Source organism: Prionailurus bengalensis, chromosome F2 (assembly GCF_016509475.1).
Source record: "Prionailurus bengalensis isolate Pbe53 chromosome F2, Fcat_Pben_1.1_paternal_pri, whole genome shotgun sequence".
NCBI classification, from domain to species: domain Eukaryota; kingdom Metazoa; phylum Chordata; class Mammalia; order Carnivora; family Felidae; genus Prionailurus; species Prionailurus bengalensis.
The window spans coordinates 62,428,794-62,455,372 of record NC_057353.1 but is presented as its reverse complement, the minus strand read 5'-3'; the positions used below and the strand labels follow the sequence as shown (position 1 = coordinate 62,455,372).

The following is a 26,579-nucleotide window of genomic DNA, read 5'->3' as shown; positions in this document are numbered from 1 at the left end:
AGGAAAGTGCTGCAGGGGCCTGAGAGGAATGCTGAAGCCAGGGAGTAGAAAGGACAAACTAATGTAGGGATGTAGATAGTGAAGGGATATTTACATATGCACACCAAGCCATAGCATTGATTTCCTGAGGTCTCATGCACACTCATGTATGGCTGATACTTTAGTGAGAAAGATTTAAATAAGCTCCAATACTTAAAAATTTTCCAAATGACCAAAATTTACTCTTTCAAGCACCTAAATGTAAGCATTTTTTAAATCTCTCATTGTGCACATCAGTTTATTTATTTTATGCCATTGTCCACATGCCCCTATACTAAATGGCCCCAGATTGCTGCTTTTCAGTTACTTCAAACCTCTTCCAACTACTAATCGATACTATCTACAGGTCCCTACTACTTCTATCCTGCTGTCTTACTCCACCAAGCTTGTTCTGAGAATGAAAGAACTTCATGCATATCCATGGAGTAGAGAGTACTTGGTAACACGTTTTCCTTGCACTATGTAAACTTCTTAAAGCCTTTTCGCTAACACTTAGATTTATTTTGATATTTTACATCAGGAGCCCACAAACTTTTTTTTTTGTACAAAGAATCACATACTAAATATTTTAGGTTTTTTGAGTCCTATGATCTCAGTAGCAAGCACTCAACCCTTCCACTGCAATTGCAAAAGCAGCCATAGACAATACATACGTGACAGGTGTGGCTGGGTTTCAATAAAACTTTATTTACAAAAACAGGTAGTGGGCTGGATATGCCTCATAGGTGCTATAATTTTCCAGCTCCTATTCTAGATTATTAAAATTGCCAGAGCTTGACTTTTGAACTAGAGGAGTTTGACTATAACCTGGTTTATTTTTTTTTAAAAGACACAAATAGAATTTTTCATGTGTAGAGAAGTTATATTCCTCTAGCTTGATCATTTTTCTTCAGAATTTTTTAAATGCTTCCAATAAATTCTTCTTACATCTCACAACTGCAATAACAGCCAGACCCCTTTGTTTAGCCTCTCATCTGAATAGTGATCCTGTACAGCCTCGACCTCCACCTCCAGCCATTGCTCTCCTGCATTCTCAACTCTTCTCTATTATGTCCGTGTGCCACGAGGCATCGTCTCCTATTCCACTGGTTTCATTAAGAAATGGGAGCTTTGCTCCCAGCAAGTCATGGGAAAGAATTACAATTTCCTAAGCGCTACAGCTTTAAAGCAAAAATAGACAACAGCTATTTGTATTGAATTCAACACTAAAGTTTATGTTCCCTCCCCACCTTGATTTCCAAAATAAATTACACACCAAGTTTCTAACATTCATACCCATGGTAGATAGCATCCTGCATATATGCCTAATAAAGGGCTTCCTGCTTCAGTGACATTTGGAGTTTGTCTGACACGAAGAAGATGTGTCTCCCTAAGCGTCTTTAGCTGATTGCACGGTAAGATGACATACTTGACAGTGTGGCCTGTGTAGACCTAGATGTCTCCACCAGGGGCCTACGCTCTTACCATTAGCTCTGTCATGCTGCAGAAGCCATAGCCTCAATACACAGACCGCTAGATGTGGAAACAAAAGATCTTAACATCCTGGCCTAGAACGTGAACAACAATGTGAAATATACTTGCTTGCTGTCTGAAGTGACATTGTGGTCAACCAGACTTCTACCCCTACATGGAGCCTTCATGTCACAAGGACATGACTGACTCCACTCCCTGTGTTTTAGTCTGTCAACAAGGTAATCTTTGTCTACTTGGGATTCCATTCTGAATAATCTGTGACTGATATGGATGAATTCCCTGAGATTCTTGCTTGTTTCTACTACGATATTATTCCTTGAGACCACCACCACCAGGTATGTTAAAAAGCTTGGGAGTTCAGGGTACCTGGTTGGTTCAGGATAATCATCTGACTCTTGATTTTGGCTCAGGTCGTGATCTTGCAGTTCATGAGTTTGAGCCCCACATCGGGCTCCATGCTGACAGTACAGAGCCTGCATGAGATTCTCTCTCTCTCTCTCTCCCTCCCCCACTCACTCACTCTCTCTCAAAATAAATAAATAAACTTTAAAAAAAAAAGCTTGGAAATATCACAAGCACATTTGCATCTAATTCATAAAGTCTACTCTCAAATTCCAAGTAAGCCTTAAGGGGGGTGGGGGGCAGGCGGGGGGGAAAGAGAGAGAGAGAGATTGAAAAATTGAAACTTTTCCACTCTTGAGTGTTTGTTATTCTTATTTCTTTCCTGAACCCACAGATTGGCCTAGACCAGTTGGCTCTCATCATATAATTAGATGAGAACTAAGGCGTAAGACAGTAGGACATGCCCTGATTAGCTTCTGATAACTGCAGTGCACAGAATAATTATGCAAGGGCCTCAGTGCAGGAATCAGAAGATCTAGGTTCACTTCTGTGTTCTACTCCTTGAAGTTCTAGAACAGGTCTTGCTGAGCATCTGTGAAAATTAACAAGGTAATGAATTTCAGTTATCTATTGCTGTATAACAAGCTGCTCCATATTTTAGAGGGTCAAAACTCAACAGTCATCATTTGGCTATGATTTGCAATTTGGGCAAGGTTCAGCAGGGACCTCCTGTTTTCTCCCACATGCTATCAGCTGGGACTGAGAGACCCACATCCAAGATGGTGCACTCAAATGGCTGGCAAGTTAGTCCAAACAGTTGGCTGGTTGTGCAGCTAGAGTGTCAGCTGAGAGCCTTAATTCTCCACATGGGTCTCTTCATGTAGTTTCCTTGACTTATATATAGCATGGTGACAGGTTCTAGAGAGGAGCAAACGAGTTTCCAGTCCTCCTAAATATTAGACCCAGGATTGGCCCAATGCTATTTCTGCTATATTCTATTAGACAAAGCAGTCACAGACCTGCCCCAGAGTCAAAGGAGTAGGAAACAAGACCCTACCTCTCAATGGGAGGTAGGGAAATGGGCTCCAACAAAGAACTTACAGCCATCACTCACGTAGTGTTTGGAAAAGTACTTTGATCTCTCTGGAGATTATTCATGGCTTTGTACTTTCTGAAATGTAAACTGTATCTAACAGGAATCAGATTTAAATTCAGTATCTTATTGTTTTGGGGGAAAAAAATGAGGTCCAGACTCCATGCATCTTTGAGAGTCACCACATTCTCCTTCTTTATTTAAAAGAGAAGGAAAAAACAAAAACAATAGCAATAAAAAATTTTAAAAATAATAAAATAAAAGAGAAGGGATTTGAGATTTGTTGGGCATCTCCTGGGTGCAAGACCCATAATATATGCTCATCACTTACCGTGTTTCACTGCAACTGGAATGCCCTTTTTTTCATACTTAACATTTCTGAATTGTACATTTTACAATCTAGGGATTCTTATAATCATCGAAGGCCAAATGGCAGTCTTGCATGCATGAATTTGGCTCTGATCACATTTTCATCTCTTCACTCAAGTTATATATACTGTTAGTACTTCACCTGTTGAGTTTAATTGCTATTTAAAAATGTCTTTAGAAATAGCGCACTACAATTTGGCACTAAAGCGAAAATTTATCTCGTATGCCCAAAGCCACGGAAACAGGGCACCATTAGTGAGGCAAATGTCTGACATCGGAGGAACGGCCTCAATTTCATCTATTTCTGCAAAGCAGCAATTGTGAACTTTACACAACCACCTCGGATAGGAGGTTATCACAAGCAGGTGAAGGCGTCTTGTGTTTTATTACGGAAGTGCATGCAGGATTGCCTACAGTACAGAAAGCTTATACCTGACAGCAGAGAAATGACCAGGTTCTTCAAAATAAATGAAAGAAATTCCAAAGAAGCAAAAGGCTAATATTATTCCTTGTCCAGGACTATCAAATATCATTATGTCATAGTTCAACTGGCAGGGTTTTTGTGTTGTTGTTGTTTTTTGTCCTTTCTTCATGGTACATTAAAAATTGCATCTTGTGGGGCACCTGGCTGGCTCAGTCAGCAGAGCATGTAACTCTTGATCTCAGGGTTGTGAGTCTGAACCCTGAGTTGGGTGTAGAGATTACTAAAAAAAAATTAAACAAACTGTGGGGCACCTGGGTGTCTCCATCAGTTAAGCATCTGACTCTTGACTGCAGCTCAGATCATGATCTCACAGTTTGTGAGATTGAGCCCCATTTCAGGCTCTGTGCTGACAGCGCAGAGCCTGCTTGGGATTCTCTCTCTCTCTCCCTCTCACTCCCTGTCCCTCCCCTTCACATTTTAAAAATAAATTACATCTTGGATTCAGGGGAAAGTAGTTCTAATAAAAACATCTGCATAGCTCCTTTAATAGGTGATGAACACATGAATTCCCTCCTTTTGCAGATGAAGCAGCTGTGGCTTGAAGAGGTTCAGTAACATGACCGGTCTCAAAACTAGCAAGATGCAAGAGACTGTTATTTTTATTATTTTACACTGATTCCCTAAAATTTGGGGGCAACGCAGGTTGGCGGTTCAGAGCAGATAGGCGTGTTGTACAGTGATAGCCATCCCACCTCCTGTCTTCAACAAACTTCAAAACTGAATGAAATGCTGCTGCAGTTTCCCAAAACCAAACTCGAACTTTCTAGAGAAAGAGCTTTACTCTTTCAGGGGCTGGGCCACTGACCAGGGTTCCCTCACAATCCTGTTGAGAAGAGTAATAAGAATAGCTTATCTGCACGGAGCACTTATAAGGGGCCAAATAATGCTAAATAATGAGAGGAATCGTTCTTAAATGGGAATAACTTAAAACAAGAAATATTTCCCAGCCTTTGAAGGCAGGAGTAGGTTTGGGGAAGGCTGGCCCAAACTGTGGATGTGAAGGCAGTACATGAAACATCCCTTGACCCCTTACTCAGGAGTGCTAAGGTTTGGGCCACTGCTGGTCACTGACCCTCTCCCCCTCCCTCTGGGCTAACACCATTGGGAAGGCACTGTGGGCGTCTGCAAAGGCCTGCCTCCCTCTTGTGCACAGAAGCGGCAAGGCTGTGCCCCTACCATAGTGACAGAGACCCCATCACTTCTACTACAACCCTTCATTGTTTATCATATATTTGCTCAGGTTAGAGATGATGCCGAATCTCAGCACTGTACATAGATACATCAAATACAAGCCCCCTGAACACGAAGACTCCCTAACTAGGAGGGGAGATGAGGCTTGGGCAGATTTTCCAGCCATATCTGCAAACAGCAATGAGCAACCCCTTCTCTCTGCTCCCCTGGCATCTTGCCCTTCTATAATAGCGTACAGGACATTATGTGGTCATGGTTTGCCTGTGTGCACATATCCCCAATGTTTCATATAGCGCCAGGTACAGCGGTCAAAAAGTAATGCTATTTTTTCCATTTGTTCATCCATTCATTCAACAAAATCATACAGAGGTTCAGAACACGGAAAGATGGGCTTTGTGAGGCTATGTGAAGCCTTTGTAAAGCAGCCTGTGAGCTGGCCTTATAGGAAAGGGAGAAGTTGAGCAGGGGGATGATGAAAGAAGGAGGGGCCATATAATCAAAGAACAGGCAGAGTGGGGCAAATTCCATCAATTCCTCTGTCTGGAATGCAGAATGGATAAGGCTGGAAGGATAGGCTGAAGTGTCATCTAAAGGACCTAGAATATTAGACCAAGTATTTTTTTCAAATGGGATGCCATTCAACAGAATCTCCCTCCTCCCTCAGAGCATTCAGGAGGCAGCATTGCTCTGGAAGAAAGCAGGGAATAGGAATACAGAGGGCTTCTCCTTAGAAAAATGTGCCTGGGATCTGTCTTCTGTCTTGCAAATAATGTAAAATGAATGCTGCGTTAGCAACAACAGACTCCGAGGTCTTGTCTGTGATGCCACCGATACTCCTTAAGGAGGTAACCGAGAGCAAGAGTACCAGCTTTCAGCCTGGCTCCCTCAGTAATTAGCAGGGTGACCCAAACTCTGCGTGCCTTTGTTTTCTGGGTTTCAAAGTGTAGCTGATAATCATATCTATCTCAAAGCTGTTGTTAGGCTTAAAGGAAATGCTGCACAAGAAACTCCCATGGGAACAGTACTTCTTGGCACACAGGGTCCACAAATCTTAGCTATTATTATTCCTTCTCTTCTGCGCACCTTGGTTTCCTCATCCAAATGGAGATAATAATACCTGTCCCGGCCCATTTCTTCTAGACCCTGACAGAATAAGATGCAATTAAATGTGTGAAAGCAGTTTGGAAGTGAAGTGCTGTATAGTAGCAAGGTGGTAGAAGGGCTGTTAATTACCATATTTTTGGCTGAAAGATAATCCCTAGAGCCAGGGCAGGAAGGTAGGGAGCTCGTGTATCTCCAGGCTGTTGGCTACAGGTGCATGTTTGTGAATGGCTTCTGTAGACGCCGTATGCCAAAATGAAGACCTTAGCATTTGACTGGTCCAAGGTGACATAAAGATGGGAACAGGAAAATTTACTAAGCAAGAAATAAATAAGGTTTAAGCCCCGAAGCCTTGCAAGCAGTGTAATTTCAAACATCATAGTCTTGGACATCAGGGCTCTATTACCTGAAATCCCATTAAACCTCCAGTTTCATAATTCTGTGTAGAACCCGGCAAAATGCAAGATCCTGCTGATGGCCACCAGCCAGTTCAAGCAATTAATCACAAGGGTCCCCAAGCAGGTTTGCAACTCATGCCAAGTGAATTCTTTAAGTGGAAACTGTGTACACAGAAGAAATAGCCCGATCTATGCAGTTTCATAGCAACGTGCTTTGTAGCTGTGCCAACACAGAGAAATTATCTGTTACCATTAAGACATCCAAGCCTCATAACTTTTTCCTCAATGGAAATTAGTACTCACCAGCCCAGGGCAGAGCCCCCAACCTCGTTAGCTGTAATATAGACTGTAACCTGCTGAGAGCTGATAAATCCAGTTTAGACAAAACTAAACCCTACCGTTTCCCCACCCTCAGCATTTTCTCATTTGGGGGAACTCAACTTGAACTGAGCTCTTTTTCCTTTTGAATTTTTCTTGACTATCTGAACGGTTTGCATGTGTTCCTGCATTCCAGGCCAAAGGGCCAAAACCCACAGTGAAGAAATAACCTTGGAGCCTGTCTTCAGAGTCCTGCTCCATGTACCCAAGGTGAAAGTACCTGTAACAAAAGAATTACTTCTTATAAGACTTCTGACTTGGTTTTTGCCAACTCAAAAGGGTTTATGTAAACGAGATAATCTTCTGCACTTCAGAATGTTTATAAAGCCTTTCCTAATTACACTATTTTGTTTATAGAATGATTCTGGAGAACAGACGGGAAACCTTGAGCCCTTGCTACAGAAAGCAGGAAGGGGAGGGTGGGAATCAGTATAAATTTACAATAGGATTGAGGGGAATCTGGTTTCCCCTGGTTTTTAGGGTTTTTTTTTCTTTCTTTCAGAAACCTTTTTCCTAAATTTTTCAGTCTGTTTTCTACTCTACAAAGCTGTTTTCCAATATGGTGGCCACTAGGCACAGGTGACCATTTAAACCTAAAAGAATTACAATTAAATAAAATTTGGGGTACCTGGGTGGCTCAGTCGGTTAAGTGCCTGACTTCAGCTCAGGTCATGATCTCACAGTCCATGAATTCAAGCCCCACATTGGGGTCTGTGCTGACAGCTCAGAGCCTGGAGCCTGCTTCAGATTCTGTCTGTCTGTCTCTCTCTCTCTCTCTCTCTCTCTCTCTCTCTCCCTGCCCCTCCCCCACTTGCACTCTGTCTCTCTCTCTCTCTCTCAAAAATAAATAAACATGAAAACATTTTAATTAAATAAAATTTAAAGTTAGTTTCCTCCAGGCACTAGCCACATGTCAAGTGCTCAATGGCCACATGTGGCTAATGGCTGCCATATTGGACAAACCAGATATAGAACATCTGTATCACTGCAGAAGCCTCCACTGGGCAGTGCTGCTCTGCATTAAGAACTCTGTGGCCTTGCTACTCGAAATGTGGTCCACGGACCAGCAGCACCAGTATCGCCTGAGAGTTTGTTAGACCCGCATGATCAGCATTTTAACAAGATACCCAGGTGACTCATATGCACATTAAAATTTGAGAAGTAACTGCTGTAAAATACCCTTCCACTCTAAGCTTCTGTTTGGTGAAATCCATCATTGTTATCAGCTTTATATGTTCATATTTATTTAGCTTGTGTGGCATGAATTCAAAAAGACACATGCAAAAAGAGGAAAAATAAGTATACTTTGTATACTCCTTTAACGTTTATTTATTTTTGAGACAGAGAGACAGAGCATGGACGGGGGAGGGTCAGAGAGAGGGAGACACAGAATCTGAAAGCAGGCTCCAGGCTCTGAGCTGTCAGCACAGAGCCCGACGCGGGGCTCGAACTCACAGACCTCGAGATCATGACCTGAGCCGAAGTCAGCCGCTCAACCAACTGAGCCACCTAGGCGCCCCTGTATACTCCTTTAAAAGCATGCTTTTCTTGGGGCTCCTGGGTGGCTCAGTCAGTTAAGCACCCAACTTCAGCTCAGGTCGTGATCTTGCAGTTCATGGGTTCGAGCCCCACCTCAGGCTCTGTGCTGACAGCTCAGAGCCTGGAGCCTGCTTCAGATTCTGTGTGTGTTCCTTCCCTGTGCCCCTCCCCCACTCACACTCTTTCTCTCAAAAATAAGCGTTTTTAAAAAAGTGTGCTTTCTTCTTTCTCTTGGAAAAGCTGCAGAATCTGAAGAGTTTTTTTGGACATGTTTTTCTGAAGATGTGAATCTAATAGAATATTTTTCCAATGAAGAAGCTATTGCACTGGTCCAAAGAGAGGCCTTTGAGATTAAAGAAGGGTTAACTAGACAAAGAAGGAAATAGATAAACTTCAAAAAAAAAAAAAAAAAAAAAAAAAAAAAAGAAAGAAAAGGAACTTGACTTACTCATTTGGCAAACACAAAGGGCACCCTGCTCTGTGAGTGAGTGAGGTGGGAAGCAGAAGCAATGGGAGAAATTAGGAAACAGTCCTTCAGAATATAATCTGCCAGCCCATCTGACATTGTGGAGATGGGAGGGAACTTTAAAGGCAACTTGGATCAAACTTCAAGGCATATTTTTATGATCTCCCATGAGATTCGTTGTTGTTTGTGCCAGTGGACACAGTTTTCTTCTGGAAGGCTCTGTGGGCTTTTAGAGTGGCTGTTGGAATTTAATGACTTGAAATGCTTACCTATGTCCAGTGCTGAGAATGGAATCACTGGATTGCCTCCTCCTAATTGGCTGTCCAAACGCATCCCTGCAGGGAGCATCTAGCCTGATGATACTTTCTCCCAGAAAGACATCAAATCATATTCATGTGGTGCAAGATGGCAGCCACTGTGGTCAGCAGTTCTAGTTCAGAATGGCCATAAAGCTGGGTGAGGTGTTGCCATTTTCCTGGGGAAACCATGCCCTGAGACTGATCTTGATAGGCGTCCTGGTTTTTCAGAGAGTCTTTACAGAGTTCAGATGCTTGTATACGTTGAAATTTCTCAACCAGTTCTCATTAGAGAACAATATTATGTTGCCCAAATAAATTCTGCCTCTACTTTAAGTAAGTGCTAATGTTACTCAGGTAGCTTAGTCATTGTATTTATTCAACAAACATTTCAAGAGCACTTTTGATATTCTAGACATTCTTCTACACCCTACAGAAGGAGAAGATGACATATTCTTTGCCTGAAGAAGCCTGGGGTTGGGAGCGAATGGTTCTTAAAGAGTGCTCCTCAGACTAGCAACATTGGGGTCCCCTGCAAGCTTGTTAGAAATGCACATTTACAGACCTACTCCAGACCTACTAAATCAGATTCTTTCCATTCAGGGCTCAAAATCTATGCCCTACCAATCTCCCCAGGGGATTTCTAAACACAGTAAAGTGTGAGAAGCATTTTTATAGACAAAGACTGTAAAATTGTCTTTATTTATAGACAAAGACATCATCAGGTGGTTCTAATACAGTATGATAAGTACAATGATACAGATATGAAACTCCTCCAGCCCTGAAGGCCCGAAGGCAATGTTGGGCATTTAGTAAGTACTCAATGGAATAAATGTTGCTTGCTTGATTAATTGATGCATGCATCAGCCTGTAAATAATACTGGAATGATAGAGCATGCCTAAGTTTCCAGGACTGTGAGTGGGTTGAATGGCTTGCTTAGGCTTCACTGCTCTTTTCTTGTCCCATTCTAAAAGCCAATATTTGGATCACTGCATTGTATTATATCCAAGATTCTTGGTATTTTATTATGTGAACTGAACAAGACTAAACCAAATTTCCCCACAGTCTACACACTTTTCTCTGTCTGAAGGACAAATAACTACTATTTAAGTACTGGGGGAAAGGCATAGATGCTTCCATGGACTTAGGCCATGCTGATCTCGTGAGAATCACTGTACCGTTTGTAAACAGAGAGCTTTGGAGACCTCCCCCTGGACATTTGCAATCAGTGGAAATGGAGAGAGTCTGGACAAAAATAAAATTTTAAGACGCTCTTTAAGATGAATCCAATGCAGTCAAGTTTGAGAACCTCTGGCTGAAATGTCAGAGTTCTCAAATCTTGAAGCGCAGAAACTAAATTTTACCCATAGGACCTAGAGTTAGGAGAGGGACAGCTTACACACAAGTGCATTCCTTCTCTCATTCACCGTGTGTGTGTGCGGTGATCCAGCTTCATCTCATGGACCCTCTAAAACCTCAGAGAGAGGTGACAATCCAAGCCAATGAGGACTGCAAAGCCAACTGCAGAAAGACTCTTAAAGTATTGGGAGCCAATCACATTCTAATTGAACCAATAAAACTGAGGGCTGAGAGGATGGGGAATGGAGGCCAAAGCCTTCCTATCCCAACTAGGTAGAAATGCTTGCCTGAATATGTTCCCATGGGGCTTTGGGGCTGCACATTTCCTGCTTAGCACTTCCATAATCAATAGGCCCCTGACACATTATAACCAGATCAAGGGTCATAGGCTGGCCTAAAGTACAGCCCGTGTTAGTTCATTTATCCCTCCAAGCCTAACTTCCTTCATCTGTGGAGTGAAGTCACAATATCTACCTCCTCAAGTTGCTTCACAGTGGACACAGGTTCTTAGCATGATGCTAGGGCATGTAGTAAGTACTTGGTTAACAATAGTGCTTATTATTATGGTCATTGTCATCTACAGACTCTGTGTTAGTGTTCTCCAGAGAAACAGTAAGAGACCAGTAAGAGACCTTGCTTCTTCAACAGGAGATATATCAATGTATCTATAACTACCCATCTCTAGTTATTGAAAGACAGACAAATCTATCTATCTAGAGAGAGAAAGTGCACACGGGTCAGAGAGATGTCAGGGAGAGAGATAAAGGAATTGTCTCACATAATTATGGAGGCTAAGAAGGCCCAAGGTCTGCAAGCTGGACACCTGGGAAAGCTGATGGTGTACGTTTCAGTCCAAGTCTGACTCCAAGTCCAAAGACAGAAGACCAGTGTCCTAACTCAAAGACAGACATAGAGAGTGAATTCTCCCTTACTTGGCTGTTTTTTTGTTTTTTGGGTTTTTTTTAGAAAAGCATTTCTTTCTTTCTTTTTTTCTTTTCATTTTTTTTAAATTCCAGTATAGTTAACATGCAGTGTTATATTAGTTTCAGGTGCACAGTATAGTGATTCAACAATTCTGTACATGACTCAGTGCTCATCATGATAAATGTACTCCTCATCCCCTTCACCTAGTTCACCCATCCCCCACCCACCACCCCTCTGGCAACCACCAATTTGTTCTCTGTAGTGAAGAGTCTGGTTTTTGGTTTGTCTCTTTTTGTTCATTTGTTTAGTTTCTTAAATTCCACACATAAGTGAAATCATATGGTATTTGTCTTTCTCTGACTGATGTATGTCACTTAGCATCATACTCTCTAGCTCCATCTGTGTTGTTGCAGATGGCAAGATTTCATTCTTTCTCCTGGCTGAGGCTTTCTCAGCCTTTTGTTCAACTCAGGCCTTCAGTTGATTGGATGGGGACCACCCACATTAGAGACAGCAATGTACGGTACTCACTCTACTGATTCAGATGTTCATCTCATCCAGAAACACCCTCATGGACATACTCAGGATAATGTTTAACCAAATATCAGGGTACTCTGTGGCCCGGTCCGGTGGACACAAAAGTTACCCATAACAGCACCATTGTCATTTCCGGTTTACTAGGGTTTATGAGAAGCTGCAAGCTAGTTTGTATGTATCATCTGTTCTATTGCCCTTCACCCAGGTCCTCTGCCAGCCTGATACTCATTTTGTCCAAGATTCAGACCTTGATTTTCATGCAGTCAGGGGGGTATAGTTAATTTCTTAATCATACTCTCAGGGGCCAAAGACCCCCAAACAATAGGGGAGCAGGCAGTGGCAGAAAGGAACCTCATGAAATGGAGAAGGCATATGAGCTCTCCCACCAAAGGACTTGTGGTAGAGTTTAGCTTTATCGCCACATAAATCCTCTTCTGTCCTTTTATCTCCTGACTTCTCCCCTACGTGCTAACTAATTAAGTGTGCATACCTGTTTAAATCATCCACTCTTGATTCTTAGGACGGTATGCCTGTGAGGGTTCTAAAAGTTAGAAATAATTTAGTATTAGAGGTTTTGATTACATTGAATATAAAATAAAACAAGCAAATGATGAATAGAAGGAGTGAGGTTTGAGCTCAGCCTTATTTCCTGTACACACAACGGGCACACTTAAGTTGGTTTTTATCTTGGCCTATTTCGGGAGTGATATATTTGGCTCACAACGAGGAAGAGAAGATAAACAAGGACCTGCATCCTCTAAACCAACCTCAGTAGCTGGATAATTCTTTGATGGGGGATGGGGCGTCTGTCCTAGGCAATTCTAGGATGCTTAGTAGGGTCTCTGGCCTCTACCCCCCAGTTGCAGTAATACTCCCCTAGTTGTGACAATCAAAAATGTCTTTTGACAGTGCAGATATCTCTTTGGGGAGGCTGGGGGTGGGGGAACTGTACACAGTTGAAGACTACTGCTCTAAACATAGGAAAGATTTCAGACTGTTAAATAGAAATGTACTAACTTTCTCTATTTGTGGTACTTTATGTATAGAGTGATGAGCATTCTTTTACACAAACACAGCTACTTGCTTTCCTGCATTCCTGTTGGGAGTTAAAGAATTTGCTTTCCTAACACTTTTTTTTTTTTTTTTGAGAGAGAGAGAGAGAGCAAGTGAGCACAAGTGGGGGAGAGGGGCAGAGGGAGAAAGAGGGAGAGAGAAAATCTTAAGCAGTTTCCACACTAAGCATGGGCTCAATCTCACGACTATGAGATCATGGCCTGAGTGGAAATCAAGAGTCAGACACTTAACCAACTGAGTCACCCAAGCTCCCCCTTATGTTTCTTATTGAGTCAGGAAAGCATTGTGGTAAGAACAGATCCAGGTTCTAGTCTTGGCCCTAGACCTTCTAGTGTTATGACTGTGAGGAGTTAATGAACCTGGCCTCATTTTTTCCAGGTCTATTTTAAGAAGATCATACAATTCAGTCCTCAGAGATGGTGGTAAGGATCCAATGAGTAACTGCCTATAAAACTTTCGTTGGCCCATTGTAGCTGCTCAACAAATGTTAGTTTTGCTTATTATTTCCATAATGGAGGGGCAACTGTGGACTTCACTCCTTTGGAGTGTGCATCTCACATCTGACATAAATAGCCCCACCTCAAAATGCAAAGTCCTCAAATTTGAGTCACATAAAAGACACTTTCACATAGAGGATATGGCCCCTTTATTTATTTATTATGGCTCTCCCTTTTGAATGGAAAACCCTAAACCTTCTAAGAAACTATCATATTTCCTTCCCTCAGCCCATGAGAGGTAAGGCTGCCTATACACAGTATCTTTTCTCCTTCCCTAAAGACACAAATATCATCAGCCCCTTGCTGCTGGAGTAGGGAAAGGTGGAGCTGGACACACTCAGTCCCAGATCTGTTCTTTGATTCCTGTGCCAAGCTGACCATTGCCTCCCAGGCCCCTTCCTGCCTTTGAAGTGAAATCTCCTTATCATGGAGCCGTCTGTCATTGTCTGCACTAATCTGGGGGAGAGTAGAAGCCAGAGTGTGTTGACTGTGGCCTTGGCAGGCAAGAAGAGTGTTATCTTTCTCCCGGAGGGTGCAAAGGCTTGACCCCTAGGCATGGTGTTTCTTTTAACTGCCCCCAGCTGTGGCATTAGAACTTTGCCTTGCCCTATTTGTATTTCTTGTTTCTCTAAGGAATTTTGGGAATTTGTGGTAATAATATTAATAAATAGTAGCCATCACTCAGCAGATATTTACTATTTGCCAAACACCATGCAAGGTGCTTTTTCTATGAGCCCATTTTATCATTCCAGCAACCCATTTTAAAATGATCACCATTTTAAAAATAAAGAAATTGAAGGTTGGGGAAATCAATGTTTTCAACATCATATAGCTGGTAAGTGGCAAGCCTGGGATGTCAGCCCAGATCTGCCTGATTCCAGAGCCCATGCCCTTAATCACTGGACTTAAATGCTTCTCTACTTTTCCCAAACTCTGGAGGCATGGGACTTAAGAGGTGGTTCGTTCCCAGAATACCTGAATAGTAATGTTGACCCTCAAACAGAGATCTGAGGAAGAACCCTTCACTATATGTTAGTTGCAAATCCATACATAGCCAGCACATACATAAAGCACATGTGGCTTTAGCTCTTAGATGGCAAGAAAAGAATTAGAACAATCGCCCTCTCCATATGCAGACTTGAGCTACAGGACTAAATCTCCTATAAAATTAAGCATTGAATTAAATTGAAAAGAAAAGAGAAGAGAAAAGAACTCTTTTTCTCCAACATCATTCATTTCTTCATTAATTTTACTATTCATTAAGCACTTTCTATACACAGGGCAACTGCACTTTGCACTAGGAAGACACACACTGAAAAGCCATGATATCAGCCTCAAGAAATTTAGGAGAGATGGATACATTAAAATAAAGTGTTCATGGTGGGTTTGGTGGTAAAGGTTTCAGGTGCCATGCTGGCTGATAGGGGGAAGTTGTCAGCTGTATCAAGGGGAAAGGAGACTTTGTAAAGAATGTGACACAAGACCACAAGGTGGTTTTGGAAGATGGAGGAGTAGGTGTTCACTAGTGTCAGAGGGCATGCAAAGAAGGCATCCTAGGCAGGAGGAAAGGCTGAGCAAAGGCTCGAACGCTCAGTGTGTATGAGGAGCTGGAAGGAATCTGGGATGGCTGAAGCCTGGGGGATGGCACCCAAAAAGAGCACCATCTGGAAGATCACGAACTGCCACTTTACATTTTGACCTCAGGTAGCTCTTCTGTACCTGAAGACATGATTCCAGCTGCAGATAACAAAACTCTAGGGCAAAGGGATGACAGCAGAGTCCATCACTGTACATCTGTGATAGAAAACCAGTGGTTCAAGCCTGACCCGAGGCCAATGCCTTTCACATGCAACCTGAGTAAACAGAGGCCTCTTGCTCCCACATAAAGCCCAACTCAATGTGGTGACACAGTCAAGTGAAAGACAACTCATTGTGAAAGCATCAAGGAGCAATGAATTCCTTACTCTTCCGTGGAAAGATGGTCAAGGGGGCATTACGCCATAGCACGCGCTTCTCATGGGCCATCCGTTTGCCAAAGGCCCAGTTCCCACTGCTGCCATCTAAGTTCTCTGTCTCACTTCCTAAACCCTCACTTGGTGTCTCTGGGAACTCTACGTCTGCCTCTGTCAGTGTCTTACAAGAGTATCTCTCTGCTCTTCCTATCATCTGTCTGTGTAACATAGATTAAGTCTTCAATTTTCTTCCATGCCCAGCAGGGCCCTTTATAGTGCTGACTGGGCTGATGGATAAACACAGAATCCTGCTTAGGAGAGAGGAGAATGGGAAAGGCTACGAATATTTACACTTTATATATGTGTCCCTGTCACTCCTGCATGTCGCTAGACTGGGACATACCTAAGTCTGAGCACAGGTTCAATCCTCACAAACTGTGTGGCTTTGGTTCTGGGCCTCAATTTCCTTATCCATAAAATGGGAATATTCCTACCTATCCTAAGAAGTGAACTGAGGAACCACAGGTGAAAGAGCTGTGAAGTACAGTGGACTCAGCTTATGTTAGTGTTTATGAGGTTATTACAGATCTTGACACATCTGCTTTCCATCATCTGTTAGAAGTTCATGTGGAAAACATGGTTATTTGGAAGAATAGCAACTGTGATAAGCCTAGTTCTCAACTCTTGATTCAGGGTTCAATGTATAGTGATTAATTGGAATTCACTATTATCTTTATTCACTTTTAAATTTTATTTTATGATCATTCATAGGAATACTTTTCCAAGGTCACACATTTTTCCAGAGCGGATTTTAGAAGTCTCAAAAGGCTGGTGTACTGTGTCAGGTTCCCAGAATTCCCTAGGCTGCCCTCTTCCCTCGCAGGTTGACCTGGGTAGAAGATTTTTATCCATGTTGGTTTCTGTTCGCCCCCTTCAATATTACTAGAGTTTTATCTCTCTTTTTTTAAGGTTTATTTATTAATTTTGAGACAGAGCATGTGTGAGTGGGGGAGGGGCAGAGACAGAAGGAGAGAATCCCAGGCAGGCTCTGTGCTATTTAGCACAGAGCACTACACAGGGCTTGAACCCACAAATCGTGAGCCAAAATCAAGAATCAGACACGTAACGAACTGAACCATCCAGGTTCCCCTAGAGTGTTATCTCTTAATGAAACTGCAAAGTAGTTATTTTTGAGGTAGTATTAGTATGAGTACGGATCCTTTCATTAGTCACTGCTCGTGGGTCATATCTGCATTCTTGTGAACCTAATTTTTGGTGTTTTGCAAAATACTTAAGATAACAATAATAAAAATCCTAGCATTTTCTTCCTTTCACTTAGAGTTCTTTTCTATGCATATGTGTAAGTTTTATAGTGTAGTATATCATAACTGTTTACCATGTAGCTACATAATCATAATTATTACTTGAATAGCCATATAAGCATCTATCCTGCTAATGCACCATCATTTACTTAACCTGCATTTTCAACAATGGAAGACTCATTTCCCAATTTTTCCACTATTATAAATAATCTCTGGGTTATATATGTGTGCATATAGTTTCTATCATTTTTTGGAGATTGTTTCCTTAGGATACACTCCTTGAATGGGAACAGTGAGTCAAAGAATGTGAATTTTTAATAGTTTTTAAATAAATTGACATTATTTTTCCAGTTTACAATGCCATCAGCAATTTATTAGTATTCTACTTTCATTGCAACCTTATCAGTAGTGTGTATTATTTTATATTTACTATGCTTAAATAGTACCTTACTTTTGTTTTTGCATTTTCTCAAAAACAGTAAGTTGTAATCAAACGTGCTTATAAATTTTGTGTTCTCTCATTATTTTGAAAAGCCAGTTTTAAAAACTAGGTCAGCTTTTTCCTTTTTTTTTTAACATCAAGAATTCTTGCTATCTTTCTCTTCCATTGCCCAATAGTTTTGTGTATTAAATAAAGCTAATGTTGATATTTTTCTGAACAAGACATTCCATGGCACTCTCATATTAACTAATAAATGAGGACCTCCATATAAGGAACTATAGGGAGGACTCAGATAAAATAAAGGAACATTATAAAATAAAAAATTACAAAACCCAGGAAGAGATCTGCACCAGCATTCCCAAAGTCAAAAGCAAGATTGCAGTGCAGGCAGTTCAATCTCTGGTCAGACTTTGACAACTTTCTCTGTCTCTTCTCTGACCTGTTCAGCTAGTCTCACTTTTCAACTAGCAAGCTCAGGAGCTCCAGCCATATTGCTTCCTTTTGGGTTTTATCCCAGGAAATCTCCCTGATAAATAAAACCACCATTATCACCACCGCCCCCCCCCCCAACACACACACACACACAAATGCCTTCACACCACTCCCAGTCTTATCCTGTTCCAGATCAGGTAACTTCATGAAGCTCTATAATGTATGAAATGGTTTCTCAAACCACAGACTAGGGAGGGATGAATGCCAGCTCCAGAGATCTGATTTTGCCCTGCCTTCCAGGCAACTTCGCCTATCCCCGAGATGGATGTTTTCCATACTCTGCCAAATGGTAGAAGGACCATTCCAAGAGCCATCATAAATTTGTCCTGCAGTTGAGTAACTATTAGATCTGTTAGAGCTTTCTCTTTGACCTAAAGGATGTTAGAGTTTGTTTGAGTAGGATAATTGCTTCATACCAGTATCTGGGAACATAAAGAAATGACTCACCGCGTTTTTCCCCTTTTTCCTCTTGCAGCCTCAACCGAGGGTTCTCCATAAACGTGGTTAGCCTTCCAAGCTGCTGTCCTGCCAGTTGATATGAACATGGCCTGTTCCTCACAGAAAGACTAACTCATGGCACCTGCCAGAAGATATCCATGGAGCATTGACAGATTAACCAGATTAACTGAAAAAAAAAAAACACCCATTCAGTCAAGATTATGGGCTTTGGAAAATCTTAGTTTGCTGTGGATTTTTAAATGAGGTGCATAATATACAGTGCCAACTTGTTCCAAGTGGTCATTGGCAGACCATTAGCTGGAAAATTGCTTCCAGTTTTCATCACTGTGCATAACTCAAGCTCCCTTTGGGGGCTGTCTGTGCCCTTCACTAGAAGTCCTATTTTAGCATGGCAACTACTGGATTATTTTATTATGTGTGCAGATGGCATGATATGTTAGAAAAAAATCACAGCAGTTCTTCAATGTCAGTGGAAGTGTTCACGATACTCTGCCCTGGTAGGAATGTAAACACGTCTTGGTTATGTTAGTTATGACGTCTAAAGGTATTCTGTCCAACTCTTAAGCACTTTATATGAGAAAACTACGCCAAAACGAATCAGCACGTTCTGTACCTATGGGAAAACAAGTATCCTCTCTCTTTTTTTTTTTTTTTTTTTATAAATCTTGTCCTCTTTCTGGCTCAGACTGTCCAAGACAAACTCCACCCCTAGCATATGGCAGTCATTTGTGGTAGATTGGCATATATATGGCCACAATACTGTTAGGCTTAACCTGTTGACACTTTAGTGAACCAATTGGATTTCTTGTAGCTCTAGAGGGAAGGAGAAGGGGGCTGGTGGTTGAAACATCTTAGTTCTTGGTTCCTGGTACCCAGGCACAACTTAGCACATGCACATACAGATAAACACAGGGAGCTTGTATGTGGCCAGTGTATATATTCTGTCCTATAGAAGAATGTTTTCAAGAACAAAAGGAGACGGCCATTTAATCAAAGACCATGGTGGGTTGAGGGTAAGGGTGGCAGAATGCCGTTTTCCTGTGTGGTCTGACTTTACAACTTGAGAAGACTTTCTAGGTCAAGTTCAAATCACAGCTCTCTGAAGAGGAAAAACAGCAAGTGTCCCCCTGTGTGCCTAAAGAAGGAAAAGGGCCCAGTCCACACTAGGTTCCTACCTCAGTAGAGAACCTACTAGTCCCTTTTTAATCCTTTCTGGGATTATATCCACAATTAATTCTTTTTTTTACGATGTCTTACAACAAAGCACACTATTGCTTGTCTTTGGGCATTAGAGAAATGTCCACATTGACTGACCTTACGTAATGCTTTTGCTTTCTTTCCCCTGAAAATATAAACTTGGCTGAATCAAAAATTCAGCAAATATGTTCTGTGTACCCACAATCCCAATCTGGGACTGATAGGCACTGGAGGCTTTTCTTTAAATATATATAACAACTCTGGGACCCTGCCAGCACAAGGAAGTTTGGCATCTTAGGGGGTCTCCATACATGGTCTGCTCTCCCCCGGGGGCCTCAGGAAATGCACAGCACTTTGGAAAATGCTCCCCCTCCCCACTGAGATTTGGAAAGCTGACAGGGGAAAGGAAAGAGAGCCAAATGTGATTTGGGTGAGTCACCTCATAGGATGACTCACCCCAACCTGTCAGGCTGTATTGCCAAAGAAGGGGGCTTCCAAGAGGGAACTCAGAGGGATTTCAGTCACCAACAAGTTCTGGCCTCTCGATGGGTTCAGCCCAGGACCACCAGGCCCTCACAGACCCTAATTCTTCACAAATCCAGAATTACGAGGCCAAACCCTGTTGCCAATGCCCCTGGGGAGAACATTCCAATCTCTACTGCCCACCTCTTGAATTTCACTTCCAACAGCAGGGCTTCCTTCTTCTTTCCTTTATCTAGCACACGTTTGTTGAGCACCTACTGTGTGCCAAACATTGTGTTGGGGTAACAACAGGGTACAAGGCCGGCTCCCCATGTCCTTCTGAGACAATATCTCCTCCTCCCAAACCCTGTCCCTGTCCCAGCTTTTCTACAATGAAAACAGTATTCAAGCAGCATTCACCTCCTGCCAGAGGGACCTCAGAAAATGCACATGGCAGCAGGCAGTTCCCTTGCCTGAGGAAGTAGACAGTGGAAGAAGAGGTAGTGGACAGCATCGGGACACATATTTGGATCCTTGTGCACAGCCTGCCCTTCCAGGGCCCGGACTTTGCTGGTTAGGGCTTCCCCCAAACAGCTTTTAATTCCTTTCCTTGATAGTCACCCTGGTCATCTGTATTCCCATCCTTTACATAGGCACAACCGTTCATCGTTATGCTGGATTCTCTAAAGCTCCAATTCTAAACTTAGTCTTGGGGGCACAGAAGAGGACCTGCTGAATCCAAAAGAACTACCAGCTGCTGAAATAGTGTAGCTGGGAATTTGTTGGTTCACTAATTGAGGGTCGTTCGGAGTCGACCCTTTAGTTGTTACAGGTAACAACCTTGGAAAATTGGACATACTTTATGGTGCAGGTGGTCATCCAGTGATGCTGGTTCATCCTTGCTTTGGCTTTTGCAAAATGTGTTCTGAACAATTAAATAAGTAGAGTTTCCTAGCTTTTTTTTTTTTTCAGTCAGAAGTGTGCTGACAAATTTTTAAAAGGTGATGGCTAAGGGTGGAGATGGGAAAAGGCAAAGCTGAAGTCAATGAAAGAACCCAGTTGAAAATGGCTTCTCTATAAATGCCTTAATTCCTGGTGTATCACATATTTGCGTAGTAACTGTGACTGTTTTCCAAACTGTCAGCCTCATTTTGCAGTCTTTGGCGGGGAAAGTTTTGGAAACATGGAGGCATAAAATCTGAGCAGTCACTTGCTAAACCAGCAAAATGGAGAACCGACTTCATTCACAGCCTTTAGGTTCTTTGTTCCGTGTTAAGCCACGATTTCTGGTTGTTACTTCCTCCTGTGCTGTACCTTATTCCCAAGATGTATGTTGGAGATTTTACCTCCCAGAAGTTCAGGAATGGCTGTGGGGAGTTTTGTTTAGTAGGCAGCGGGAGACCTGGAGGTAAGGGATAAATATTTTGATGTCTAAGGGCTATAAACTGTTGATGCTTAACTTTTCCTTTTACTTAAACCTGTGCGACGCCTTTTATTGAAAGGCTGACACCCACACTTGAGCAAGAAAGACACTCTTGGGAAGGAACAGAAATGAATAATTATCAGACTCTCTGGGGGTGCCAAGGGGATTAGCTTATACCAGCTTGAGAACTGAATTTGAGATGCAGAGCATCGGTGGTTCTGCTAGGGTGAAAAGCAAATCACTTCTGTAGTTTAAGACATACCTAGGGGACAGAGATCCTGCAAACTTCCCTATGGATGATGGCCACCTGCAGACCCCTGCACGGGCTCTGTGAGCTGTGTCGCTACACACTGGGCTTCTACCTCCAGAATGGGGGAAGCAGCCCTGAGTTCTCTCCAAAGTCACTTCTCGGTTGCTCAGAGGTTAACGGTCCTTAGTTCTGAGGGAATTCTGCCATTTTTAACACTCAAGGGGAAAAGGAGTATCAACCTTACTGAAAATATAACCTAAGGATACAAACCTCCAATGGATTTACCCCAGTGTTACTTGCAAATGCTTTCTTTGTCTGCAAATGTCACCTGATTGATTTTGAATGGGAACTACAAAAGTCTCTCTGAAGAAAAGTTTAGAAGACCCCCTTTACCCAAACCTCCTCTCCCCGGTGCATTAGCAGCTTTATTCTTGGTGATGTTTTCCTCTACAATCTTTAGAGTAATTTTGTTGCTTGACAACTAGACTTAAGACTGCCGTAGACTCTTTTTAAAAATCTAATCTTTGAAAATGACATAAATTCTTTTATGCCTTAAAGGCTGTTTTTATTCACCTCTCCCACAACCCCCTCCACCTCACTTTCTTGCTTTGTGTTTTTTTTTTCTTTTAATCTCTTCTTTTAACAAAATTTCTTGGGTAGATTTTGAGTATTCTCTAAAGAACACAAACAGAAAACCTTAACCGTCCCCCTTTTCCCCAGTACTGACTAATAATTCCTTCTTATGCTTGATCTTGGTGAAGGCTTGCTGCCCGAACAGCAGTGGATGTGTATTCACATCTCCAGGGAGTGACTGGTCAAAGCTGCTAATCAAAACTGAACCCGTGAGATTATGAGCAAGGACAGACCAGGAGATGCTTCTGCTCGGGGCACAGCTGGGGACTCTATTTCAAAGACAAACAGGTCCTGCTCCTTTGTTTTTTTAGATCTGCATCTAATCCTGTGGCCAGAGAACTGTCTTATGAATTCTGCTTTGTCAATGTGCATGATTTCTGGCACCACTGCATAGCTTCCAGGTCAAACAGGACCACATTTCCATTCTTTTGCTCTGGTGACTTACTCTAGTGGGGAGACAAGGAACATTCTTTTGAAAGCTGACCACCTGTGGGAAGCTTGAGGAAGAGTTGGCCATGTGCACAGGGAGGTTCCGCTGCACCTTAATAAAAAGAACAAAATAGATCCTTCCCTGGAGATTCTCATGTGGGAACGTGGCCGGAGGGATAATATCAAAACTGGTTTTCTTCTGGCCATTATCTTGGCCCTGCAGGGAAAATTCTGGGCTAGAGTGCGGGTGGGAGGGGCACCATTTCTAAGATCTAAAAATTTTAGGATGAAATTCACCTCTAAGATAAATGGAAAGGAGGAAGTGCCAGTGAGTATGGGACCAGTTTTAGACCTCTTGCCCAACAGCACCAAGACAGACGGATGACTTCCACAGAGCAGCAGAAAATGGGTGTAGAAGGCTTTGTAAGATGGGAGTTTCATGCACCATGTAGGGCTATTTTACGATCTTGAAGAGCCCCAAGCACTCTTACTTCAGAGTCTCCCTTCTCCAGTTACATCAAACACCAAAAAGCACCAACAACATGCACCTAATAAAATTTCAAAGTTACCATATGACTTGCACAGAATTGCAGTTGACTGGTTGACATAACATTAAGTGTTGTAGATACATTCTTTGTAATTATACGATATTCTTTTCATATTTTGGAGCCAATGGTTGAGGGGTTTCATTTATTTAACGGCTTGTTTTGTTGCTGTTGTTATTTCCAAACCTCAAACATTTACGGAAGCCTTAGGCTCTTAAACCCCGGCCTTTAGGCCTCAAGTGCAGAGTGATAGAAACAGCCCTGCTGACGTGAATGATAAGAAGAATGTTACATTAATCCAGTTGGAGATACTAATACGTAAAACAATGAAGACACTGAAGACGCTGCTGGTTGCTTTCTGCATTGTTATAATCTTTTAAATTTCAATAATTTGGATCAAAGGAAACAAACAGGGTGTTTACGCATGGCTTTGCCCTGTGAGCACACACACAGCTATCAAATGTGCAATTCTAAGCTGAGTTGATAAGAGCACACAGCTCTGTTTTATGTGACTCTATTTAAATACAACCCTCCCCAAATTCGATAACAATGTATTCAAGAGTTCTCTTAAAAAAAAAAATCTGAAACAAGAGATTCTCATTAGATCATTATTTCTCTTGCTGTTGGGGGAGTGATTTTGTGACCTGACTTTGAAGAAATACTTATGCTTGCCATTAAATACAAGTGTCTGGTCGTTGCTCTGCTCCACAAACTGATGGTGGCCACCTCCCATTCCGCAGAGGAAGTTGGCTGGCCTCCCCCTAAAATAGCACAAGTATCATGAAGATACCTTTTGAAGCTCTGGTTAGTCCCCCTATTCATGCATAATTCCAAGAATATGATTTGAATTGAGCAGCGTCCTGGTCTTTGATTATGTCACCCCTAAATCAATTTGAATTATATATTCAATTATATATTATATGTATTATAATATATAATATATATAATTTCCAAGATTTTTTTATTGACCACCATCAACTGCGTTTAGTGTGTGTTTGCATTGAGATCTGCCAGTTGACTCTGTGGCAGCTTTGAACAGTTCCTGTTTCCCATACAGCAGAAGACCCTCACACCAGCTGCAGAAGTTTTGGAGTGTGTGACCAGGTTCTTTTTCACATCAACAGGCCCCTGTTTATAGGAGGGAAGCTTAAAGAGAATTGGGGCGAGGGGTGGGGATGGGGGATGCATTCGCGTTTGAACACTAGAACCTTTATCTTTTCCATTGTAATGCAACTCTCATCTCCAGGCACCAGGAAGAGAAGCATTTGCCTCTCCAGTACCCACTGGAGGTAGTTGGGCTTTTACTGGCTTAAACTCACATGTAGGCAATTTGAAGGCTCTCTGGGGCTCTGAATGGTTTGTCCACCACTACCTTTCCTCCACCAATAGAAAAATGCTATCCTTACAAGGCCATGTTTGAGAAGACCATGGCTTGGCTAGTGAAAGAAGTTCACATCGCAGAGAGTTGAATAATGTTAGGCTCTTGACTGCACCGTAAGTCTCAGTCATGCTTGGCACAGAAGCAGCTAGTCTGCTGAAAAGCCAAGCCAGCACAAATATTTTGAAACTAATTCCACTAAAACTCTTGTGTCATTAAACCATACTACTGTAGTTCCAATTAATCCGACTCTTTAATATCATTAGCCACTAAATTAAATAGCTGTACCCAAAACTTTAGAAAAGATCAATATTGTAACAAAATGACATATTAGCAGTAAAAAGTACCTGGGAAAAGAAAATATTGATCTATTGTGGTTTATATACTGGAGTTATTTTTAGGACTTTGTGGATCTGGCACTGCTCTGAGAAAGGGGAAGAAGATGTTTTGAATTCAAGAATACTTGGATTCAAGAGAAATTGCCCATTTCTCTGGGCTTCTGCTCATGTGTCCCACCTTAGCAGACAGTGTTGTCTGCAGGCTAAAGTGAGCTAGGGGGAGAAGGTGTCCCATGCCACTAATATATATGCAATTATCATAGTGACCTGGGCTTTAATTGTGAGCCCTTTCTCTTTATGCTTTCTCCTTGTAGCTGGTATTACTGAGAGTCCATTCTGGGATTAGAAAAGAAAAGAAAGAATGATAAGAAAGTAACAATCAGCATTTTGCAGGCACACACAAGCTTTTTCTAATATATAGGGACCAATCTGCAGAGCCCATGGCCAAGTATCTCCACTTCTCTGCCTCCAGAAGACAGAGTTAACCTAGCTGAGGGAGAGAGCCTCAGCTTTGGCTTAGTGCGGGGGGGGGGGGGGGGGTGTCACCAGTCCCCGGGTCGGAGAAGAATAACGAAAGTGTGAAGTTGACAAATTAAGGGTCACAGGAAGTAGAGAGCCCTATCGAACTTCATTGATGAGCTACTGTCTACTAGCATTTGTCCTAGGGAAGAAAGAAGAAAAATCACACAATGTAAACTGAACGGATGACTAGTAGGGTCTTCCATTCCCTCCCCTCAGTAGGGTATGACGGGGAAATCTCATGAAAAAAACTGGTTCACAGTTTTACAAACACTAACAAACATGGACTATAAAAAGCACATTTCATAACACAAAAGCCTACATAGAGGGTAGAAATTTTTATAGCTTCCTTGAGTGAGCAGTTAAACCAGCAGTCTGAATTCTCTTAGTCCCCTAAGAGTGGTTAATTAAATAAGCATTTTCCTTATCCATTGCCCACAACTGTGTTTTTTTTTTCTTCTCTATGCACCCTAAAAAAACTCCCAGGATGAGACTTAGGAGGACTCAAGCAAGTTACATGGTAAAATCAGAGTGCCTTTTCTGTTGGATGTTCACTTTGGTTTCCTGCTTTCCCAGGACATACGATGTTTAGAAACTTTTTTCTCTAAACATAAGAATTATTGTGCACCACAATCTTGAACCAACGATTTCCATATCTTACGCAGCTATCAACTTGCCAATTCCCTCTGGGTCTCCTTTATATTTTCTTATAGTGTTTCTTTCTGTTTTGGGTTGTCGTCAAAAAGAGTTGGGGGGCATGATTCTTTTTAAATCAATAGAAATGGAACTGTACAGATTTTTGCCCCCTTGTATCTGTGAGCATGATCTCTATCAGGCCTGAAAATCTGCTTTATCATTTTGTATATTTGACTATTTTGTATTCAGCATTACTTGATTCCTTATGTGCATGGCAATGTATTAAAATGTGGGATTTCTATTACCGTGTAAAAGTGTTTTGATTCTGATTTTCAACATATATCCTTATAAAAAAATTGCATTAAACTTTTTATTTCTGTTTTCTTCAGCTCATCAGCTTTGCAGAAGGAAAAGAAAAGTTAACAGCATTTCACTTTCCCTGTGTTAGCTAATGATGCAATTCATGGTGGAAAATTGTCCTCAATTATGCTGTGTTTCCTGGAGAAATAATGTATGTGAAATGGATTGGTGGCCTCCCTCC

General features: G+C 41.9%; 1 protein-coding gene across 2 annotated transcripts in view; it reads left to right on the top strand.

Annotated features, from left to right (window-relative positions):
- SAMD12 (sterile alpha motif domain containing 12) overlaps positions 1-26,339 on the top strand; it is a 387,717-nt gene extending 361,378 nt beyond the window's left edge. For both annotated transcript variants that reach the window (XM_043601633.1, XM_043601632.1), the window contains one exon: positions 18,245-26,339. In XM_043601633.1, the coding sequence (XP_043457568.1) occupies positions 18,245-18,267 (23 nt within the window). In that variant the 3' untranslated portion in view covers positions 18,268-26,339. The remainder of the gene's footprint in view (positions 1-18,244) is intronic.
- Positions 26,340-26,579: the final 240 nt, after the last annotated feature.